Source organism: Lontra canadensis, unplaced genomic scaffold (assembly GCF_010015895.1).
Source record: "Lontra canadensis isolate GAN:19392208 unplaced genomic scaffold, GSC_riverotter_1.0 scaffold57, whole genome shotgun sequence".
Taxonomy (NCBI): Eukaryota; Metazoa; Chordata; class Mammalia; order Carnivora; family Mustelidae; genus Lontra; species Lontra canadensis.
In genome coordinates this window covers 11,645,734-11,670,497 of record NW_022631051.1, presented here as the reverse complement: position 1 = coordinate 11,670,497, position 24,764 = coordinate 11,645,734, and the positions used below count along the sequence as shown (strand labels likewise).

The following is a 24,764-nucleotide window of genomic DNA, read 5'->3' as shown; positions in this document are numbered from 1 at the left end:
ACCCCCACACCTCATTTTCAAAATATATTTGTCTGTTATTTTGGGGAGAAGGATTTTGGCTCATCCCAAAGAAACCTAAATAGCCATACCCATCAGAACAGGTAGGCCACTTTGGGAAGTGACATTTCCCAAACATTTTCTGTATCATAATCATGATCATTATTTTCTTGTCTTCATTGTCTGCCTTTTTTTTCAGTTGACCTTTCACAATCTGACTCAGTTGTGGGCTTAATTTTGGTTCATCACCACCAAGAGGACATGGCTAGTGGAGGACTATTGGTCCTTATTTGGTGTAGCGGCTGAGAACATGGAAGGTCAGCTCACCTGGGTTTGAGTCCCAGTTCTGTTACTGTTGGTTAAGTAATTACAGACAACTTACTTGACTTTTCCCATCTGCCTCAGTTTCATCATCCGTAAAACAGGGGTTACTTCATAGGGTTGTGGTAAAGACAATACGTAAGGAATTTTTTGAAGCTCTTAGCACTGGGCCAAGTGCTCGGGACTATGGTCATTATGAGTAATGAGGTCCTTTTTCATTTTCTTAGTCTCCTTCTTCAAGTCCAGAGGCACATGGAGCTGCCTGTGCTACCATTGAATGCTCATCATTGGAAGAGACTTAATGCTCTTGGGTTTTGTTGATGACTTCTAGCTGTTATCATAGCTCAGTACTAGCCAGCTTGACTTGAATGATTACAAAATTCTTGGCCAAGAGGGTGGGAGAGAATAACTGAGGAAGGAAATATAAGGCAATAATCAAAGAGTCGTTGGCCCATCTACTTCATCAAGGTTTCTGTCTCTTTGTCATGACAAGTTCAGAGCACAGTGGAATTACAAAGAACACTTTTTTTTCTTTTTTTTTTTTTTAAAGTTCATCAGAGGGCTTGAACTCAGAATTCTGAGACAGACAAAACCTGAGTCAAGATCAAGAGCTTGACCCTTACTGACTGAGTCACCCAGGCACCCCGAAGATCACTTCTGAATAGCACTGCTTTGGATTAGAGTATCTGTTGCAAAGAATACTAACTGTGATTTTGTGTTACCCTAACATGCTTCACCTTCACCAACATTTCTTGGTTTGGATTTTTAGGATGATGATAGTCATGGTACCAAATCCTGTTACGGTATAGTATAGTACCATATATATGAATAATAGTATAGACTGATTTTTCCTATTCATGAGGGGAGAGAGGTTAGTTTTTTGTACTCTTTCATTAATTTGTATACTTTTTAAATTTAAAATTTATTTATTAGAGATAGAATTCTCATATTCCCTGCCAAGCGTAGAGTCCGACATGGGGCCCAATCCCAAGACCCTGAGAACATGACCTGAGCCTAAACAAGAGTCGGACACTTAATCAACTGAGCCACCCAGGCGCCCCAATAATTTGTATACTTCAGTCCGCCAAAAATTTGAGGAATCTTTATAGAATATAATTCACTACAAATCTCCCATCTTTTTATGTTTATATCTATGCATACATGTGTATATACATCTACATTATTAGGTGTGGGGGTTTTTTTCCTCCTATTCTCTTGTATGCATATTAATTTTTTTCCACTTGCTATGTTTAGAAGAAGCCTGAACACAGAATAATAGAATCTTCTCTCTTTTTTAACTTGGCCAGCACTGTCAGAGCAGACATGTAGGCATAGCCAAGTTAGGACTAAAACTCAGACCTCCTGATTTGAAGTCTGGTGTTTGTTTCTAATGTTATTTCTTTTTTAGGATTCATTTAATAAATATAATGAATAATATAATAAAGTAATAAGAATGACTCTACCTTTTTCTTTTTCTTTTTCCCTTCCTTCCTTCCTTCCTCCCTTCCTTCCTTCCTCCCTCCCTCCCTCCCTCCCTCCCTCCCTTCCTTCCTTCCTTTCTTTCTTTCTTTCTTTTTTTTGGAAAGCCTGTTATCCTTTGAGGTTTTGCATCTGCTGTTTCTACGTCTTTGCAACCCTTGGCTTTTCCTCATTTTTGATCCAAACAAATGGTTGTTCAGAGATACATATTAGGTAATTTAGTGATGTCTCAGGAAGGGATAGAGCCAGAATTGATCATCTTTGACTCTTGGCTTCTGTTTTATTATTGAAGAGATTAAAATATACATATGTAAACAGCCAAACTTTTTTAAGCTCTGGGCTATCCAGAGCACCTTTTCTTGAGAGTTGGCATGTGTGTTAATAACATCAGATCTTAAGCTGTGATATTATATAAAAGCACTGATTTTTTTTTTTTTAAGGGGAAAAGAGGGGGAGGGAGTGGGGAAGACAGAGAGAATCTTTTTTTTTTTTTAAGATCTTTAATTTAATTTAATTTACTTATTTGACAGAGATCACAAGTAGGCAGAGAGGCAGGCAGAAAGAGAGGGGAAAGCAGGCTCCCTGCTGAGCAGAGAGCCCGATACGGGGCTCAATCCCAGGACCCTGAGATCATGACCTGAGCCGAAGGCAGAGGCTTAACCCACTGAGCCACCCAGGTGCCCTAGAAAGAGAGAATCTTAAGCAGGCTCCACACCCAGTATGGAGCCTGACTCGGGGCTTGATTTCACAACCTTGAGATTACGACATGGGCTGAAGTCAAGAGTCAGACACTTAACTGACTGAGCTACCCCACAGCATCCCTGGAGCCTTAAAATGATGATGGTTTTATAGCTGAAATGACTTTAGACTAGCTGGTTTTTGCTCACCTAATGGTTTGCATCCTCTTAAAAAAACCTTTATACTGGCTATCTTGGTTAGTAAATTATGAGAGAATCAAGCTGAGGTAAGGAATACATTTTCTTTTAAAGCAGTCATTTGTATTATCTATCTTCTTATTTTTGGAACATTAATTTGGATCAGTCTAATTTACTTAGCATCTGAAGACAAGTTAATTTTTATCTGTGAAACGAAACGAAATACTGTAGTTTTGTTCAGATAATTAAAGTTCACCAAAATAGGTAGCTTGGAGAACAGCTTAATAGCTTTCCTAAAAATAATCCATTCACAGCTGATAGGTAGCATTTTAGTTGCTTAACAACGTGTACAGTATGTGGTGCTTGTGCGTGGTAAGATACTTACTTTAGACAAACTTTATTATCCACAAATATTATTGAGCTTCTGCTAAGAAATGACTATAGTGGACTGGGAGGATGAGAAAACCTGAACATACCAGACATTTTGTATTTATATTAAAGCCTCAGAAATGACTATGGAAGGCTGGGCATTTATTCTGATGATCTTGCCATTGCTCAAAACCTGTTTGTAACATTTCCCTTGAAATTGCCTTCAGTATGAGCATATGAACTGTGAAGGAAAACCAACCCTGTAATTTTGTAGCCCAGCTCAGTTTTTTAAATCATCTTTGAGGTATAATACACCTTCTCTACATGTCCAATTCAGTGAATCTTGGCAAATGGATATACTTGTGTAGCCACCACAGCAAAGATTAAGAACGTTACATAACCCTAGAAAGCACCCCTGAGCCCCTTTGCAGTCAGTCTTCACCTCAGGCAACCACAGATCAGCTTTCTATCACTATGGCTCAGCTTCATCTTTAGAAGTTCATGTAAATGGAATTTAAAAGTCAGTACTCTTGGGGCGCCTGGGTGGCTCAGTTGGTTAAGCGTCTGGCTCTTTATTCCAGTTCAGGTCATGATCTCAGGGTTGTGAGCTCAAACCCAGTGGGCTCTGCACTGGGTATGGAGCCTACTTGGGATTCTCTCTCCCTCTTCCTCTGCTCCCCAGCCTCTCTTTGTCTCCTTCTCAAAAAAAAGGAAAAAAAAAAAAAAAGTCTGTGCTCTTTTTGTGCCTGGCTTCTTTCACTTTACATGGTGTTTTTCAGATTCATCTTTGGTGATGCATTAGTCCTGTACTTGTTTCCTTTTTGTTGCTGAGTACACTTCCATCACAGGTTGATGGTGCAGTTTGTTTACCCCTTTCTTGTTTAAGGGGTAATCGTTGATGAATGCTGTGTTGTTCCAAGTTTGTGGCTACTGTGCGTGAAGCTCCTACAAACATTTGTATACGAGTCTGTGTGGACATATATTTGCATTTCTCTTGAGTAAAGGCTTAGCAGTGGAATTGCTATGTTGTGTGATCAGTGTACCTTTAACTTTTCGGAAATTGCCAAGCTTTTCCATGGTGGTTGTACAGTTGCACCTGCAGTATGTGAGAGTTCTAGCTTTTATACATACTTATCAGCACTTGGTATGACCAGTCTTTTTTATTTTAGCCATTCTAATGGGTATGTGGTTTTAATTTGCATTTCCCCCTATGATTCATCAGTCATCTTTGCATGTGTTTATTGTCACACAAAAAATGTTTATTTTATTTTTAATACTGGGCTGTTTGTCCTCTTGTTTTGAAGTTTTGAGCTTTATATATTCTGAATACAAGTCCTGGGTGTTGCAAAATTTCTTCTCCCATTTGCCCAGCTTCTTTTGGACACCAGTGTTATTATCTGGCTTGCTCACCCATCTCATTGGCCTTATCATACTTGGCAGTTTTTTCAGTCTTGTTAACTTCCTTCTGTCTCCTTGCCATTGTTCTTATACATTTGGGGGGGCTTTACCACTCCCCTCAGAAGGTGTGGTGGTTTTTCTTTTCTCTTTAAAATTATTTTCCTGACTTGGGAATGCTGGTCATTCATAGTGCTTTTTGGCCTGGGATGTTAAATGTCCTGTAGTAGGTGGCAAGGTTTCACACTGTAACTGACCTGCTTGAAGTGTCACTGATGTTTTTGCTTAGTCCAGGCTGCTGTCCTGTCTCACTGATACCACTGGAGTGCTTCAAATGTTGGTTTGTTTTTTGTTTTTGTTTTTGGTTTTTTTTTTTGGTTGTTGTTGTTTTTTACTTTTTACCTTTTTACAATTCATTCTGCATATTACAGCTGGAGAGATCATTTAAAAAAATATAAATTGGGCACTTTTAGTTCCCAGATTAAAGTGGAAGAATACTTAAGTTAAATCTTCACTTAGCAGAACCTTAGCAGAACTGCCAGATCCACTGCCTATTTCTTCAGCTTCTTCCTGAACCATACTGTCTCTGCTTGGCAGGCTTTAGCCACAGTGGCCTCCTTTTGAGTCCACAAATACTGCAGCCTAACTCCTCTCTTCTTGTAGAATACTTGCTTTCTGTGCCCTTCTTCAGCTTACCTAATTCCCACTCATCCTTCAGGTCTGGTTTTGTTTGTTTGTTTGTTTTAAAAGATTTTATTTATTTATTTGACAGAGATCACAAGTAGGCAGAGAGGCAGGCAGAGAGAGGGAGAGGGAAGCAGGCTCCCCACCGAGCAGAGAGGCTGATGCGGGATGCGGGGCTCGATCCCAGGACCCTGAGATCATGACCTGAGCAGAAGGCAGAAGCTTTAACCCACTGAGCCACTCAGGCACCCCTTCAGGTCTGTTTTAAATGCTACTTCCTTAGGAAAAAACCTTTTCTAAACCATTTAAACCAAGTTGTCTAGTTATCCATAATGGCATTAATTATACCAATTGCATTTTTCCTTGGTATCCATCCAAATTTATATACTTAGTCCCATAATACAGTATTATATATAAATATATATTAATACATTCTCTTTATATTTCCCTCATATTGTATAAGGTTAATGATACCAGGGAGCTTTCTGTTTTCACTGCTGTTTCCATAGCAGTCAATGCTGTGTGGATGGTTAGTAGATCTTTGATGAATAAATAAAATTGATTTTAACATTTGAGTGTTAAACAAATGAATGTTTTTTTGTTTTTGTTTTTGTTTTTTTAAAAGATTTTATTTATTTATTTGACAGAGATCACAAGTAGGCAGAGAGGCAGTCAGAGAGAGAGGAAGAAGCAGGCTCCCTGCTGAGCAGAGAGCCCGATGCGGGCTTGATCCCAGGACCCTGGGATCATGACCTGAGCCGAAAGCAGAGGCTTTAACCCACTGTGCCACCCAGGCACCCCCAAATGAATGTTTTTAAGGTTATCTGGTATGCCTCCTTCAAGATCCTAAACTATCCTTTCTCTTTTTCTTTTTAAGATTGTATTTATTTATTTGAGAGAGAGCATGAGGGGGGAGGGGCTGAGGGAAAGGGAGAAGCAGACTTCCCATTGAGCAGGGAGCACAGTGCAATGCGGGGCTCAATCCCAGGACCCTGAGATCATGATCTGAGCCGAAGATGGAGGCTAACCGACTGAGCCACCCAGCTGCCCCTGTCCTATTTTTCTCTTGAATATAAATTGCTATAATAGTTTTCTGTCTCTGTCATTTCTGGTGAATCTGTAAATTGCCATGGAAACAAGACTTCTTAATCTTTATCTTTTAGGGAGTCAGTGGAACAAACTAAGAATTTATTTTAATTCCAGTATCGTTAACATGTGGTATTATATTAGTTTCAGGTATACAGTATAGTGATTGAGCAGTTCTATCCATTACTCATTGCTCATCATGATAAGTGTACTCTTAATCCTGATGCTTCTTTATTAATGCCTTAAATAACAAGATCAAGCAGCAGGTCTCATAACTGTAATTTTGGAGTAGGTCTTCCTGTTTCCAGTTTTAGTCTTCTTCATGCTTTTACTTACTTTTTTTTTTTAAGATTTTATTTATTTATTTGACATAGAGAGATCACAAGTAGGCAGAGTAGCAGGCAGAGATAGAGGGGGAAGCATGCTCCCCGCTGAGCAGGGAGCCCGATGTAGGGCTTGATCCCAGGACCCTGAGACCATGACCTGAGCCAAAGGCAGAGGCTTAACCCACTGAGCCACCCAGGCGCCCCATTACTTACTTTTTAAAAAAGAATTTATATATTTGTTAGAGAATGTGCAGCAAGCTCCCCTCCAAGCTTGGAGCCCCATGCAGGACTTGATCCAGGGACCCTGGGATCATGACCTGAGCTGAAGGCACGCTCAGCTGACTGAGCCATACAATCCCCTACATCATTTTTGTATCATATTTCTGATAGTGTCACTCTTACGTCCTGAGGATTCTCTTGGAAGAAGAAAGCATAGATTTCTCAGCTTTCTCAGTCTGACATCACCTTTTGCTCTTTCTCTGGATGGGTCTTAAACTCCAGCCATATGGAAGGACTCAGCACTTGTACTCAGCTTTCCATACTTTGGCTCCTAGAGCTCCTTCTTCCTATAAGCCCTTGTCATATACTCCCTATTTTAAAATTCTGCCTGCTTTTTTAAAAATACCACCTTCTGAAAGAGATCCACAGATAGTAATACAGAGAAGTGCCTGACATATAATAAGCACTCAATAAATTGTAGCAATTATTTAAAAAGAATTGTTCATAAAACTTTTCATTATCACCACCACTTAGTTCCTAATAAGTAAACTATAAAGATTTTGAGTGATATACATAAAGGGAACAAGGCAGAGCAATACATCAGTAAGTGTAAGCAAGCATAATATAAAGTGAGTGCATAAATGATTAATACTTAGAATATTGTTTTGATCTTGGTTTGAATGGCTATCATTTTCCAACAGAGCACAATGAGAAAATGATTTAGTAGATATTTCTTATCCTTTATACTTTGTCACCCAAAAATCCACCTGGAATTCTGATAGACATGGTAGATTTAGAGTACTGTCAATCATCTAAAAAAAAAAAAATTACTTTTTTAAGTAGGCTCCATGTCCAGCATGGAGCTTGATGTAGGGCTTGATATACAATCCTGAGATCAAAGACCTGAGCTGAAATCAAGAATTGGATGCACAGCCGACCTAGCCAGCCAGGCATTCCCAGTCATTTTTTAATAAAACAAAGCCATCAACTTCCTAAGAATTATTTTTCCTGCATTTTTAACGTGCTTTAATTGCTGATCAGTACTTACCTGCTTCATATATAACATACACCAAAAACAGAAACTTTGACGTGGGGCAAGAAGAAGTTGAAAGTACTATAGCAACCGTGTTAACTGTTGTTGCTTTTTATACCATAGTAAATATGACCTAGAAAGGAGGAGATGTGATCAGAAACAGTATGAAAAGTTCCCAGTATAAACCAGCCTTGTAGAGCAGTTCAGAGCCTAGATGGCTTGTGTAAGAATGCAGTTAGTGGTAGAAGTGTAGCTGTAGGGATCAAGTTGACTTACTGCTTGCTGAGCTTATATGGGCACTACTAGGACTGGAAAGTGGTAATAGTGTGGAGCACCCTACTTTCGGGCCCAGATATATCTAGGAAAAAGCAGGTACATTCAGGATAGCAAGGGGAGGGGATATTAATGTTAAAAGAAACAAAGAGGGGCACCTGGGTGGCTCAGTGGGTTAAAGCCTCTGCCTTCAGCTCAGGTCATGGTCTCAGGGTCCTGGGATCAAACCCTGCATCGGGCTCTCTGCACAGGGGGGAGCCTGCTTCCCCCTCTCTCTGCCTGCCTCTCTGCCTACTTGTGATCTCTCTCTGTTAAATAAATAAAAATCTTTATTAAAAAAAAAAAAGAAACAAATACTACCAGTGAAAGGAACTATACCACAAAGGTGAAGCTATCCAAATGAATAAAGTCTTAAGAATAAAATTTAGTTCCTAAATTCTAAGAACAAAATAATTAGAAATTTGAAAATATTTTAAAAATTTGTTTACTTTTATGTGAGAGAGCGAGAAGGGCAGAGGTAGAGGGAGCATCTCAAGCAGACTCCTCCCTGAACTTGGAGCCCAGTGATGATGTGGAGCTCGATCCTGCAACCCCTAGATCACGACCTCAGCTTATCAAGAGTCAGATTCTTGACTGACTGAGCCACCCAGGCACCTTTAGAAATCTTGAGATTTTGGAATAGTGCCTTTTTAAAGTACAAAAGGTACAGTTTTCATATGGCAATTTAGAGAAGGCTGTATTTTTTTTTCCTCCACTTGTTTTTCCCCCTCCAAAAAAGACTCTTCATGTCAGACCTAGTTGGCAAATAGAAGATTTGAAATGGTTCTTCTGTTTCTCAGAGTCCAGAATATATAAAAGTATTCCTGTGTTTCAAAGTGGGAATGTTAATAATTGCTTCCTTTTATAGTCTAAGGTATATATTTTAAGTATGTAACTATAACCACTCTGGGCTTTTACTTGAACATCAGAATACATTTTTCACTCTCTTTCATGACAGTGTCTTTCCTCTTTTAGCTAGTGCCTGTTGCTTAGTTTTAAAACCAGTGTTGCAAGAGAACTATGGTTTTTTCTTTTTTTCAGTACTTTTATAGAGATAAGTTACTTACTTTCTCTCAGATTTTGTACTTGTGAAGGTGTTAAATTCCAATTAAATGTATGAGAAGTCACCTGATCTTGTCCCACAGCTCAGTGATGCTGTTTTTCCCCCATGCCCAGTCTTTTTTCTCTTGATACTACATTTTGACTAGTTTCTGTTGCTGTGTCTGCTGAGTCACCAGTTGTTGTTGTTGTTTTTTCCTTTCTTTTGGGTGTAATCTGTTCCTAACTCCAACCATTGTATTTGTTTTCATCTCTAGAAGTTCAGTTTGAGTAATATCTTCCATTTCTCTTTGTGATGCTCTACTTTCTTTTTCTTGTTATATTTATAATTGTTTTAACATTCTTGTCTATTCTATCATCTCTAATTTTGGGTCTTTTTTTAATATTGGCTTTCTCCTATTATGGATTGTATTTTCCTGGTTTTTTGAATATTGGTAGGTTTTGATTAGATGTAAGACATGGATTTTACATTACTGAGTGCTAGATTTTTTTTGGTATTACTTAAATATTTTGGGGCTTTTCTCTGGGATGCAATTAAGGTACAGTTCAGTTCTTTCAAAGCTTACTTATAAACATTTTTGGGCCCATGTGGCTTCTTTCCCAGCCTTGGAATTTCATCATGCCTGTGCTTCTGATCATTACTTAGCTGAGGACTCGAAGGGAACCTGTTTGCTGATCTCCTCAGCCTTCTGAAGTTCTCTCCTGTCCTGTACTCTGCCCAGCAAATTCTTACTTGACTTTCCAAATTTGAATTCTGTCCGAGACTCAGCGAGGCTTTGTTTGGGTTTCTCTTCTCCACATTGCAGCCTGGAAACTCCAAGCAGTAAGCCGGGGTGGTCAAAGGACTGACCTCCCTGCCCTGTACTGGCCATTGTTAGATATCCAAAAACGTGTTTCACATACATACTGTCTGGATTTTTTTCATTGTTTAAGATCGGAGAGTAAATCAGCCTGTGTTCCTTTGTCATAGCTAGAAGCAAAATCCTGTGAAGGTGTTTAGAACTTTAGGAAGTCCTTTAAACCTCAGGTTATTGCCTTATTTTAAGCTGTCTCTTGTTTTATATAACCTACACTTTATTGGTTATTTTTTTCTCCCAATGGAATAGACAGAAATGGTGAGACAAAAGGACAATTTAAATTATGTCTTAAATCACTCATGATCCCACCATCTTAGCTTGTTTCATAAATTGCCTCTTCTAGGTAATATTTTAAAGCTTCAGTCTTTTATTTTATTTTGAATCTTACCTTTAGTTAATAGAGTATTCATTCTCAGTTTAATAACTGCACAGTGACCCGTTAAATTAATATTCCATAATGTATTAATCCTTATGTTTGATAGTACAGCTTTGTTCTTTTAGGTAGTGCTACAGTATATATCTTCACTTATTGTCCCTATATATATATTTTTAAGACTTTTCTCATTTAATTAACAGAGAGAGAAAGAAAACACAAGTAGGGGGAGATGGAGAAGCAGGCTTCCTGCTGGAAGCAAGCCCTATGTGAGGCCTGATCCCAGGACCCCAGGATCATGACCTGAGCTGAAGGCAGCCGCTTAGCTGGCTGAGCCTCCCAGGCGCCCTGTCATCGCTATTCTTAGGATGCTCAAAGGGAGAAAGACAGGTGGAATGTTTTATTTATTTCAGTTTGCAGTGAATATTTAGACAATGTTAGGTATTTATTAGTAAATGTTTATCAAATGATTGAGGTGGAATTTATCTTACAAAGTTCAGTTAGGGTAGGTAGGGGTTCCTTGGTGGCTCAGTCAGCATCTGCCTTTGACTCAGGTCATGATCTTGGTGCTGGGATCAAGCCCTGGATCAGGCTTCCTGCTCAGGGGAAATCTGCTTTCTCTCCCTCTGCACCTCCACACTACTTGTTCTCTCTCTCTCTCAAATAAATAAATCTTAAAAAAAAAAAAAAATGGGGGGAGCCTGGGTGGCTCAGTGGGTTAAGCCTCTGCCTTCTGTTCAGGTCATGATCTCAGGGTCCTGGGATAGAGCCCTGGGTCCTGGATGGAGCTCTGCTCAGCAGGGAGCCTGCTTCCCCCTCTCTCTCTGCCTGCCTCTCTGCCTACTTGTGATCTCTCTCTCTGTCAAATAAATAAATAAAATCTTTTTTAAAAAGTTGAGTTGGGTAAAGTTTTCAGTTACCTTTTTAGGAATACTTTATCAAACATTCACTTATGAGGGACGCCTGGGTGGCTCAGTTGGTTGGATGACTGCTTTCGGCTCAGGTCATGATCCCGGAGTCCCGGGATCAAGTCCCGCATCGCGCTCCCAGCTCCACAGGGAGTCTGCTTCTCTCTCTGACCTTCTCCCCGCTCATGCTCTCTCTCACTGCCTCTCTCTCAAACAAATAAATAAAATCTTAAACAAACAAACAAAAAAATCACTTATGAGAAATTAAAATATGTATTTATGAATTGCTCATTAAATTTAGCCCATATTATCTGCATGCTAATCACTTCATTTGTTTTGGAGTTATCATTTAATAGAATACCTTTTTCAGATAAATTTTTATGTTGGAATAATTTTAGGTTTATAGAGAAGATGCAAACGGAGCACAGAGGGTTCCCATGTGCCCCTGCCCATTCTGTTTCTCCTGATGCTGGCGTCTTATATTGCTGTAGTAAGTTGATGGAAACTAAGAAACCACCATTAGTATGTTCTAGCTAAACTCCAGACTTTATTCCGATTTCGCTTTTCTGCTTTTTCTGTTCCCAAGATACCACATGCATTTAGTTGTCATTTTGGCTTCATCTCCTCTGGTCTGGGACTGTTCCGCACCCTTTCTATTCATGACCTTGATGGCTTTAAGGAGTACTGCTGAAATGTTTTGTAGAATGTCCCTCAGTTTGGGTTTATCTGATGTTCTCTTTATTAGACTGGGGTTACAGGTATTGGGAAAGAATATCACAGAGGTGAATGCCCTTCTTGTCTCCTCTTGTCAGGGGATTGACAATATTCACTTGTTATCAGTAAGGGTATAAACTGTTATCTCTTGGTTGAGGTGGTATCTGTCAGATTTCTCCACTGTAAAGTTACTATTTCTCCCGTATCAAATTTTAGTCTAGTCTTACACCTCCAGCCTCAACCCCAGCATGTCCCTTCCCATACCCTACATTCCATTGCCCCAGGTTCCTTTAGGCCTCTGCACCTTCGCTTTGCTTGAAAAGCACTCTCTCACATCCCCCTAGCTAGCTCTAAGGAACCTTTTCTTTCCCTCCACCTGGTCCCCTAGCCTCTGACCACCCACTGCTTTCATAACACCCTGTGCCTCTCAGTTGTTCACCTGGATTTGCTAGTTGTTCTCCTCCTCCTTGCCTTCTTTAAAAAACAGTCAGCTGTACTTTTTCCACTGCTGTCGCCATTCTCCATTTACTTACACCCACATTACCACACATCATCTCGTTGCAGATTCAGTCACTGCTTTGCAGTTTTTACCTTCCTTAGCCTCTCCTATTTGGAACTCTTTCCTTCCTTGGCTTCTGAAACACCACCCTCTCCTGGTTCTTGGATGTGGTTTAGCATGTGGTTTTGGGTGTTAGACAACAAGGGTTCTCATTCCATTATTACTTAAACTACTTTCTCTCTTCAGCCATTTCCTCTTCCTCTGACTGTTCCTAAATTCTGACCTCAGACCCCCTTTCACAACATCAGCTCTCCTCAGCAGTGCTGCCCAGTTGGCTTTTTTTCTTTCTTTCTTTCTTTTTTTAGATTAATTTATTTGAGAGAGAGCACACTTGTGTGTGTGTGTGAGTGTGGGGAGGGGCAGAGAGGGAGAGAGAAAATCTCAAGCAGACTCCCTGGTAAACATGGAGCTGGATGCGGGGCTTGATCTCACAATCCTGAGATTATGACCTGAGCTGAAACCCGGAGTCAGATGCTTAACCCACTGGGCCATTCAGGTGCCTCTACCTGGTTGGCTTCTTTTAAAGATTCCTGTATCTTATTCTCAACTTTGGTCTCTCCTTAATGCTCTTGGAAGAAGAGAATCTTCACTTCCTCCATCTTTATCACCCACAAGCATCCTTAGATCTTTAAAATCAGGAAGTTCAAGACGGCTCTTGTCTTCCCCAACCCCCACATCTTCATTTTGTACTTCTTAAACCCAACTCTAATGTGTGCAAGGCCTGAGTCAAGAATGCAAATGGGAAAAAAAGAACAATACAAATGGAGCCCCATGTACCATATACATCAAATTAAGAAACCTTAAATATAATAGAGTCTCTCCTCCTATCACACAGATAAACCTTCTTAAAGACCTGTAATATCAGCTTCAAATTGGGGCTCTTGGGTGGCTCAGTCAGTTAAGCGACTGCCTTCTACTCAGGTGATGATCTCAGGGTCCAGGGATGGAGCCCAGCGTTGGGCTCTCTGCTCAGTATGGAGTCTGCTTCCCCTTCTGCCCTCTGCCACTTCCCCTACTCTTGCCCATGCTCTCTCTCTCAAATAAATAAAATCTTAAAAAAAAAAAAAAAAAAGATGAGCTTCAAATGGAAAATTCTTGGGCTTCTTGGAGTTCGGTGTCAGCAGCTCCAGGAAAGCAGGCCTCCAGCATAGCCCTCATCTCTTCCCGGCCCCAGACCCAAGCCTTTGCCATGTGCTTGAGCTGATGTGTGTCTCATAAGCGGGATACCCAGCTTGACATGACAGTGCAGGTGCAGTGCACACCCTGCAAACAGCTACCCTTTGGCCACTCTGTGATACAAAAACTGGAGGAACATTCTCCTCTCAGCAGAGCTGCTGTGTAAGAGGCTTGCACAGCCTTGGACACAGACTCAGGCAGTAGGGAATTCTGGGGCTCCTGATGAGCATGTCCTCCAGACCCTATGAATACCTCCTTGTGGAGAGGGGCCCAGCTAGGTGAGGCCAGTGGTCCCCATAGATGTTCTGCTTGTTTACCTATCCACGTGTTACCTCTTGTGTTTCTTGGTGCCATTGCTCCTCTTTCAGAAGCCTGCTCATCCTTCAGGATATGGTTTCTATAGGTCTCATTGTCTTTTAATCCTCTCCTAATACCCTTGTTTGGACTTAATCCAAATCCAGCTTTGCCTTTTGTTTCAGAAGTGCTTTACTATGTTAAAGGCAGTGTATGTTGTCTGTTCCTGTTGCACGTTTCTTAGCTTCTTCAGGGCAGGATCATTACTTGTTTTTGTCACCAACCCTAACATGAAGTCTCACAAATGGGAAGTACTCGACAAGTGCGGCTTGAGTCCACCACAGCTCTGGCGTCACTCTCGTGTTGTTGTGGTAACCCTATCAAAACAGGAAATGAAGTTAGTTTAGCATGACTTGTTCATAATTGACTCATGCTGGTTCCCTTTTCTTCCCTAAGTGATCACAAAACATCTGTTAAATAACCTACTCCAGAATTTTGTGGGCTTCTGCTTCCACATTTACTGATCAGATATGTTTCTGGAATCTGTTCCCATCCACTCTGTCCCAGAAATTGACCATATATCCAGGGAGCCTTGGTTCCTTTTTTTAGGAACTTCTCTCTTGAGAAACAATTGATAAACAATATACTGCACATATTCAAAGTATACAGTTTATATTTTGACGTATTATACACCCATGAATCTATCAACACAACCAAGATAAGGAATGTATTCATCACCTCCAAAGTTACTGGGTCTCCATTTGTGTAGTCTTTCTATCCTACCAGCCTCCCTCCTCACAAGCCCCAAGCATCCCAAAAGTCTGCTTTCTGTCCCCAAAGATTAGTTTGCATTTTATATGAATGGAAGTACTTTTCTGGTAGTCTGGCCTTACTCAGAATAATTATTTTGAGATTCCACTGTGGTGTTTATATCAAGTTCATTCCCTTTTATTGCTGAATAGCAGGAATTTATTTTAAATATTGAGTATGCTAACCTCCATCCTTAGACCTATGCCTTTCCCACAATTTATGGATCTCAGGATTTATCTGGAAATTGAGGCTACATTTATGTGAGATGACTGGCTATCAGTAGCTTGAATTCCTCAAGAGCAGAGTACTATTGGGGTACCTGGGTGGTTCAGTCATTAAGTGTCTGTCTGCCTTCGGCTCAGATCATGATCCCAGGGTCCTGGGATTGAGCCCCACATTGGGCTCTCTGCTCGGCAGAAAGCCTGCTTCTCCCTCTCCCACTCCCCCTGCTTGTGTTCCTTCCATCTCTCTCTCTGTCAAATAAATAAATAAAATCTTAAAACAGGGGCGCCTGGGTGGCTCAGTGGGTTAAGTCTCTGCCTTCGGCTCAGGTCATGGTCTCAGGGTCCTGGAATCGAGCCCTGCATCAGGCTTTCTGCTCAGCAGGGAGCCTGCTTCCTCCTCTCTCTCTCTCTGCCTGCCTCTCTGTCTAGTTGTGATCTCTGTCTGTCAAATAAATAAATAAAATCTTTAAAAAAAAATCTTAAAACAACAACAGAGTACTATTTAGAATCTTTATGTCTTGTTAAGGTAATCCTCAATACATGGAAATACTAACCCAGGACTGAGTAGAAGTTGCCCCTTTTTTGCTGGGGTGTGTGTGAAAGAAATAATATACCCAATTCCAGTTTTTTTTTTTTTTAAGATTTTATTTATTTATTTGTCAGAGAGGGATCACAAGTAGACAGAGAGGCAGGCAGAGAGAGAGAGAGAGGGAAGCAGGCTCCCTGCTGAGCAGAAAGCCCGATGCGGGACTCGATCCCAGGAACCTGAGATCATGACCTGAGCCGAAGGCAGCGGCTTAACCCACTGAGCCACCCAGGCGCCCCCCAATTCCAGTTTTTAAAAAAATTTTATTTATTAGGGATGCCTGGGTGGCTCAGTGGGTTAAGCCTCTGCCTTCAGCTCGGGTCACGATCTTGGGGTCCTGGGATCAAGTCCTGCATTGGGCTCTCTGCTCAGTGGGGAGCCTGCTTCCTCCTCTCTCTCACTCGCTCGCTCTCTCTCTCTCTCTCTGCCTGCCTCTCTGCCTACTTGTGATCTCTCTCTGTCAAATAAATAAATAAATTCTTTAAAATTTTTTTTTTAATTTATTAAAGATAGAGCACACTATTCTCTCAGGTGAGAACAAAGTTAAGATATTTTGCAGCTCTTTCCAATAATTTTTCAAGTATTTTTGTATTGGTCAGGAATTTCGAAATAATCGTGCTTCCTCCTTTCAAGGGTATTCCAGTATTCCACTGGTATCTCTCCTGTACATTTTTTCCCCTAATTAAAAAGTTGTGGGGGCTTTTTTGTTTTGTTTTATTTTTTTGAAGAGGTTCACATGGCTCTTCAATTAAGAGGTATACAGTAAAGGGTTTTGCACTCCTTTCTGCCCCACTCCAGCCTGGTTGTCTGTGCCTGCACCACTGATCCTTTATTTTCTTGTGTATCCTTCCAGACTTCCTTTATGCAAACACAGGCAAATGTTAATATATTAATATATATCTTTTATTACTAGAAAAAGATAGCATGTTATTCACTGCTAGACCTTGCTTTTTTTCCACTTAACGATCTTGAAGATCTTTCAATGTCATTCTTTTTCTCAGCTGCAGAGTTTTTCACTGTATGGATAACGATTCCCCTGTTGTTAGATGCTTTTTTAAATTAAACGTTTTATTTTGAGATGATTGTAGAATCACATGCAGTTGTAAGAAATAATACAGAGAGGGTCACTTGGGTGGCTCAGCTGGTTATGCGACTGCCTTCAGCTTGGGTCATGATCCTGGAGTCCCAGGATTGAGTCCCGCATCAGGCTCCCTGCTTAGCAGGGAGTCTGCCTTTCCCTCTGACCCTACCCCCAATTCTCTCTCTCTCTCAAATAAATTAAATCTTAGGGGGAAAGAAAAAAAAAGGAAATGATACAGAGAAATCCCAGTTTCCCTCGCTGGTAACATCTTGTGTTACAATCATACATTACAGTGTACATTACAACACAATACCATAGCTGGGCGATTGGCATTGATACACTGTAGAACTCATTCATGTGTCACTAATTTTATGTGCACTCATTTCTGTGTATTTTCTTTGCAATTTTATCACATATGTAGGTTCATAAACCACGATTTTTTTTTTTTTTTGACAGATTGAGAGAGAGCACATGTAGGTAGAGTGGCATGCAGAAGGAGAGTGAGTAGAAGGCTCTCCACCAAGCAGGAAGCCCAACACAGGGCTCAATCCCAGGACCCCGGGATCATGACCTGAGCCAAAGGGATACACTTAGCTGACTGAGGCACCCAGGCGCCCCTAAACCACTATCACTCTTTTTTGACATCTTGAAATGTTTAATTTTTTCCTTGTTACCATGTCTATTTTTTTCCCCTTAAATTTGTTTCTACTTTTTTAATTTTAGTTTTTTAAAAGATTTTATGTATTTATTTGACAGAGAGAAACACAGCAAGAGAGGGAACACAAGCAGGGGGAGTGGGAGCGAAGAAGCAGGCTTCTTGAGGAGCAGGGAGCCGGATGTGGGGCTTTATCCCAGGACCCTGGGATCATGACTTGAGCCAAAGGCAGCTGCTTAACGACTCAACCACCCAGGCACCCCTGATTTTTTTATTTTTAAGTAGGCTCCATGCCCAGCATGAAGCCCAGTGCAGGGCTTAAACTCACAACCCTGAGATCAAGACCTGAGCTGAAATCAAGAGTTGGACATTTGACTAACTGAGCCACTCTGGTACCCCTTAAAAATTTTTTAATTGAAGTATAATTGACAGTATTCTATTCTATTCTATTCTATTCTTTCTTTCTTCTTTTTTTCTTAAGATTTTATTTATTTGAGGGACGACTGGGTGGCTCAGTGGGTTGAAGCCTCTGCCTTCGGCTTGGGTCATGATCCCGGGGTCCTGGGATCAAGCCCCACATCAGGCTCCATGCTTGGCGGAGAGCCTGCTTCCCTTCCTCTCTTTGCCTTCCTCTCTGCCTACTTGTGATCTCTGTCAAATAAATAAAAATCTTTTTTTTTTTTAAAGATTTTATTTATTTATTTGTCATAGAGAGAGAAGCGAGAGCGAGCACAGGCAGACAGAGTGGCAGGCAGAGGCAGAGGGAGAAGCAGGCTCCCTGCCAAGCAAGGAGCCCGATGTGGGACTCGATCCCAGGACACTGGGATCATGACCTGAGCCGAAGGCAGCTGCTTAACCAACTGAGCCACCCAGGCGTCCCATAAATAAAAATCTTTTTAAAAATTAATTTAAAAAGAAAAGATTATTTATTTGAGAGAGCACGTGGATGAGTGAGAGCAGGGGCAAGGGGAGAGGGGGAATGCCAGGACGACCTGAGCCAAAGTCAGATGCCTAACTGACCGAGCCACCCAGGTGCCCAACAGTACTCTATTTCATGTGTACACTGTAGTGGTGCAACATTTGTATACATTGCTAACTGATTACCACAATAGGTCTGGTTACCGTGTGTTAACCATGCAAAATTAATACAGTATTATTAACTGTATTCCCCATGTTATACATCACATCACTATGACATTTATTTTAAAACTGGAAGTTTGTATCTCTTGATTCCCTTCACCCATTTCACCCTGCCCCCAACCCCTTCACTTCTGACAACTACCACTTAGTATCTCTGAGTCTAGGTTTTATTTTATTTTGTTGTTTAGATTCCACTTAAAGGTGAAATGTATGTATACACATATGTACATATATATTCATAACACACACATATATCCCACATCATCTTTATCCATTCTTCAGCAGACACTTAGGTTGTTTCCCTATCTTTACTATTGTAAATAATGCTGCACTGAAGAATGGTTGCACATATTTTTCTGAATTAGCGTTTTCATTTTCTTTAGGTAGATACCTAGAATGAAATTGCTGGATTGTATGATAGTTCTATTTTTAATTTTTTGAGGACCCTTCATACTGTTTTCCATAGTGGTTGTACCCCCACCCCTTTTTAAAAGATTTTATTTATCTGTCAGAGAGAGAGAGAGAGCACAAGCAGGGGCGGGTAGTGACAGGCAGAGGGAGAAGAAGCCTCCTCTCTGAGCAAGGAGCCCTATGCGGGACTCAATCCCAGGAGCCTGGGATCATGACCTGAGCCAAGATCAAGAGGCTTAACTGACTGAGCCACCCAGGTGCCTCTGTCTTTAGTTTTAGTTTTAGTTCTTTTTCATCATCAGTTTTTATTTATTGTTAAAGATTATTTGCCTTACAGAGATGAGTTAGGAAGATTCTCCCTTTTTGTTTTTTAAAGATTTTATTTATTTGAGAGAGACAGAGAGCACAAGCAGAGGGAAGGGGAGAGAGAGAAGCAGACTCCTTGCTGAGCAGGGAGCTCAATGTGGGGCTTTATCCCAGAACCCGGAGATCATGACCTGAACCGAAGGCAGATGCTTAACTGATGAAGCCACCTAGGCACCCTAAGACTTTCCTTTTCTTAACATTGAACAACTTAAATTTTTGTTTTTGAAAAGAGCAAGTTTATCAGTTGAAAGAAAAGATATGAATATCTAAAATCAACTCATCCAAAGACTGTATAATCACATACGGATTGAGGTCCTAAACTGCACCCATAAGTTGTTTACAGAGGCACATTTCAAGTAAAAGTTGTAGCATGGTATTAGTTGTGGGGGGAGATGGAGGTGAGCAAAGATTAAATTCTTAGAGGAAAGAAAAAAAAGAGTTGGTAATGCCAGAGTGATTTTAAAACAAAAGCTAACACCAAAAAGTCTATGATAAAATATAGCAAAATAAAATATAGAAAACAAAACTGAGAAATCCAAGGAAAAATGAGTAAATATAGAGTTGTTATGGAAGAATATGGAAAAGAGTTTTAATTTCCAAAAAGAGTATTTGTGACCAGTTCTATGGCAGATTATATAAAATAAAAAGGAGCTGAAAAACAGATAGGAAATGACCCAACTCCATGGACAGAGTTGTGTCTTCTTTTCAAGTGGGAACCAATGAGGAGGATCTCAGGCCTTCTCCCTTAAAAAGGGTCAGTTGGTTATTTTATCAACTAGTGTTGATACAGTTGGAGGGGCACGTTAACCATAAGCCCCTCCCCGCAACAGTCTTGTGCTCAGAAGCAAATTTATGGCCATGTTTAACTACCCTGCTTCAGTAAAATATGAAATTTATAATGTTGAGTTTAAACCAATATTTTAACCTGTAAATTCTCTTTTGGTGGACTCATGCGCTATGATTTTAATTACCCAAAAAGAGTTTTAATTTCTAAAAATATTCATTATCGTTATCGAATTGGGTTGTTTGAATGACATATCCCTCTGCCTGCCGAACTAAAAATCAGTGGTTTAGGCCCTCATGCAACAAACCAAAGATTTGAGTAGTGATTCTTTTATTTAAGGAAATATATTTCATTTCAAAGTATCAAGGGCACCTAAGTGCAACATATTAACAGTAGTGTGGGAGAATTGAGGTTGAGTAAAAGTAAAGTGTCTCCTACAGCATTGTTCTGTGATAGAGTCAAATGCATCAGTAATTCTCAGAATAAGCAGACTGATAAATACCATACAGAAGCACAAATTTGAGAAAAAAAACTTTCAATTTTACTGTTTTGTATTTCTAGCACTTGAGGAAACAAGCAGTGTTTTATTGCCTGTCAGTGTTATAGCAGGGCTTCAGTCAGTGGTCCAGGTATTGATACTTATTAAAATGGAAAGCTCTTATAGAAAAGATTAAATAGAATGCTGATCATAAAGAGAGTGGTAACATTCAAGATTAAAATGCATCACAATGGGGCCCCTGGGTGGCTCAGTTAGTTGAGCATCCAGCTCTTGGTTTCGGTTCAGGTCATGATCCTCAGTGAGGTCATGGGATTAAGCCCCGCACCAGGTTCCACGCTCACTGGGGAGTCTACTTCCAGATTCCCTTCCTCTGCCTCTCCCCCCAACTCACTCACTCTAAAATACATAAAACCATCACAAAATTGAAGGCATAATTATTATTGCTTCTGCCTGGAATTCTGTTAAGTCAGACCTTGAGGTCAGTTTGGAAAGAACTGGGCCCTGTGTGACAGCTATGAAACCGTTTTGTTTTTTTTTTTTTAAGTTTATTTTTTTAGTAATCTCTACACCCAATGTGGGACTCAAACTCATGACCCTGAGATAGTCAGTCACATGCTCTGCTGAGCCAGCCAGATGTCCTTAGAACTCTTTTTTTAAAGAATACGTTACAGGTTTTGTTGTAAGATTACCCAAATATTGGGATGCCTGGGTGGCTCAGTTGGTTAGGCTGCTGCCTTCGGCTCAGGTCATGATCCCAGAGTCCTGGGACCAAGTCCCGCATCGAGCTCCTTGCCGAGCGGGGAGCCTGCTTCTCTCTCTGCCTCTGCCTGCCACTTTCCCCGCTTGTGCTCTCTCTCTGACAAATAAATAAAACAAAGTCTTTGGGGGGAAAAAAAAAAGATTACCCAAATATTTTGGTTAAGTGCTTTGAAGAAAAAAAAAATAAGAGCCACTCTGAAAAGCAGTATGGAAGTTCCTCAAAAAGTTAAAAATAGAATTACCATGTGATCCAGTAATTCCACTACTATTTACCTAAAGAATATGAAAACACTAATTCGAAGACACATGTACTTCTATGTTTATTGCAGTATTATTTATAATAGCCAACCTATGGAAGCAACCCAGTTGTCCCTCAGTAATAGGTAAGTAGATGACAATGTATGTATATACAATGGAATATTAGTCGAGTAGCCATTAAAAAAGAGTAAAATCTTGTCATTTGCAGCGACATGGATGGATCTAGAGGGTATTATGCTAAGTGAAATAAGAGAAGACTTGCGGTGCCTGGGTGGCTCAGTGGGTTAAAGCCTCTGCCTTCAGCTCAGGTCATGATCCCAGGATCCTGGGATCGAGCCCCACATCAGGCTCTCTGGAGCCTGCTTCCCTCTCTCTCTGCCTGCCTCTCTGCCTGCTTGTGATCTCTCTCTGTCAAATAAATAAAATATTAAAAAAAAAAAGAGAAGACAAATTCTGTATGATTCAATTCATATGTGGAATTTAAGGTACAAAAGAAATGAACAAAGAAAAAAAGCCAAAAAGTGGACTCTTCCTTCTTACTCCCTCCCCACCCCAACCCTGCCACTCTTAAATATAGAAAACAAATGTTATCAGAGGGGAGGTGGCTGGGGGGGGATGGATGAAATAGGTGAAAGGGCACTTATGATGATCACTGAGTACCACGTAGAATTGTTGAAGCATAATCAGGTGTTGTACACCTGAAACTAACATAAACTGTTCATTACTTATACTGGAATTAAAAAAATTTTTTTTTTTCCAAAAAGGAAGGCCTAGGATGAGGCACAGAAACTAGCTTTTTTTATTTATTTATTTATTTGAGGGACGCCTGGGTAGCTCAGTTGGTTGGACGACTGCCTTCGGCTCAGGTCCTGATCCTGGAGTCCTGGGATCGAGTCCCGCATCGGGCTCCCAGCTCCACGGGGAGTCTGCTTCTCTCTCTGACCTTGTCCTTGCTCATGCTTTCTCTCACTGTCTCTCTCTCAAATAAATAAATAAAATCTTTAAAAAAATTTATTTATTTGAGAGAAAGATAGAGTGGACGGAGTGGGGGAGAGAGAGACTCTCAGGTGGACTCCCCGCTGAGCACACCAGTGGCTGCAGGGCTCAATCTCACAACTCCGAGATCACGACCTGAGCCAAAATGAAGAGTCAGATGCTTTACCAACTGAGCAACCCAGGCGCCCCGAGACTAGCACTTTCAACAAGAATGTCAGGTGATTCTGACGCAAGGGTCTGGAGACCACAGTTTGAGTAGCACTTTAGTTAAGTGATGGGACTCATCCACTGGTGGCAGCCTGTCAGTGCAGCATGTACCCAGATAGAGTGAGATGGAAGGACAGCTTCCTGAGAAGAGGACATAAACCTAAGGTACTTTGGAAAAAGAAGGCCTAGGGATATTAGTCCTTTGGGTAAATGAATTATTCTCTCTATATCTAAGGGAATCTTACCTGGGCAGTGTACATAAAAACATTGCTGTCCTCTACTTTTTAAAGATATTGTGAAGACAAAATGTAATTATGTATATGAAAAGAACTTTGAAGGGCAAGGTTTTTTGTGTTACAGTAGGTTTCAAAACCATGTACTATCTTACCAGTACTATCTTAAAATGTGATTTTTTTTTTCCTTATAGCTTTTGTGTTTTATGGTTAAAACCCACCTTAATACACATAGAACCACCATTTTTCTTCAAGAATAATTTGCTTATCATTTATATGAAGGTCAGTCCTGGCACTATATGAGCCTACATAAATTTGTTACTTAAAACAGTTAAGGACACCTGGGTGGCTCAGTGGGTTAAAGCCTCTGCCTTTGGCTCAGGTCATGATCTCAGGGTCCTGGGATCGAGCCCCGCATCGGGCTCTCTGCTCAGCAGGGAGCCTGCTTCCTTCCTCTCTCTCTGCCTGCCTCTCTGCCTCCTTGTGATCTCTGTCAAATAAATAAGAAAAATCTTAAAAAAAAAAAAACAACAGTTAAAAAGAAAGAGTCATGTCATTTTGCAAATAAGATCGAGTAGATGCAAGCAATGAAGGCGTCCTCTTGGCTCCATTTTTGTTGGGGCTGAAGATGTAGTTGATGGTCATTTGAATGTTGCTGCTGAATCAGGGGAATCTGATACAATAGGAAGTTGTTTTGGAGACAAATGATTACTCTCACCAAAACGCAGTTGTTGTTAAAAACTGGGAAAATGTTTTGTGTATGCATGTATGGCATAAAACAAACATATTCGGGGGCTTATGACAGTGGGCATCTACACGTTTATTGGGGCTGGGCTCTGTGTTAAGTTTGAGATTGAGTATGTGTTGCATTGTGCCAGCTACATCCTTCCTAGCTTGTGGCTTTTTTGTGGATAATATACATGCTGCCTTCACGTGTATGAAACAAGTATTTACCCAGAATGCTAAACATTTAATACTTTACCAATTTTTATTCTTTCTGCCAAGATGTTCCTAAACTATTTTAAATGCCATCTTTCCCCTCCCCCTCTTTTTTCTTTCTTTTTTTTTTTTTAGCTCTGCTTATGATAATGTCAACAAAGTTCGAGTAGCTATCAAGAAAATCAGTCCTTTTGAGCACCAGACCTACTGCCAGAGAACCCTGAGGGAGATAAAAATCTTACTGCGCTTCAGACATGAGAACATCATTGGAATCAATGACATTATTCGAGCACCAACCATCGAGCAAATGAAAGATGTGTATCCTTTTCAGACAGCTGCCTCCACTGATTGGTCACCTTGTTGAGGAAATGTAACTTGAAATACCTGGATTTATCAGAGTAAAGGAAAAGTATGTAAACCACATTAAAGGGAAAATTGTAATCTGCTTGCTATTTACTAGACTTGTATAATTTTTTTTCTTTGATTCAATTTTATGAGTTGTCAGTAACTGTTTTTAGTGTCTTTTAGAAATCCAGTATTTTTACTGTCTATTTACTGTCCATTCCAGTAAAGATTTTGGTTAAGTATAGTTATGGAAAATCTTAACACCATTTCCAGTCATGTTTTTTCCATTCTAGATATGGTTTGTTGTGGTAAAAAGAGCGGGAATGAATAGTAGAGTAAGAAGGAGGGTGCACTGGATATCACCTGGTCAAATCCAGACTGTCCTGATCTTAGACAATGTCATTCACCTTTAGGTCTGTTTTCTCATCATTATTA

The 24,764-nt window shown here is 40.4% G+C and overlaps 1 protein-coding gene across 1 annotated transcript in view; it reads left to right on the top strand.

Moving 5' to 3' along the window:
* The window catches only part of MAPK1 (mitogen-activated protein kinase 1), a 112,445-nt gene that overhangs the window by 41,893 nt on the left and 45,788 nt on the right, over positions 1 to 24,764 (top strand). Inside the window, exon 2 of the mRNA XM_032875987.1 lies at positions 24,120 to 24,302. Coding sequence (XP_032731878.1) covers positions 24,120 to 24,302 — 183 coding nt within the window. The remainder of the gene's footprint in view (positions 1 to 24,119; positions 24,303 to 24,764) is intronic.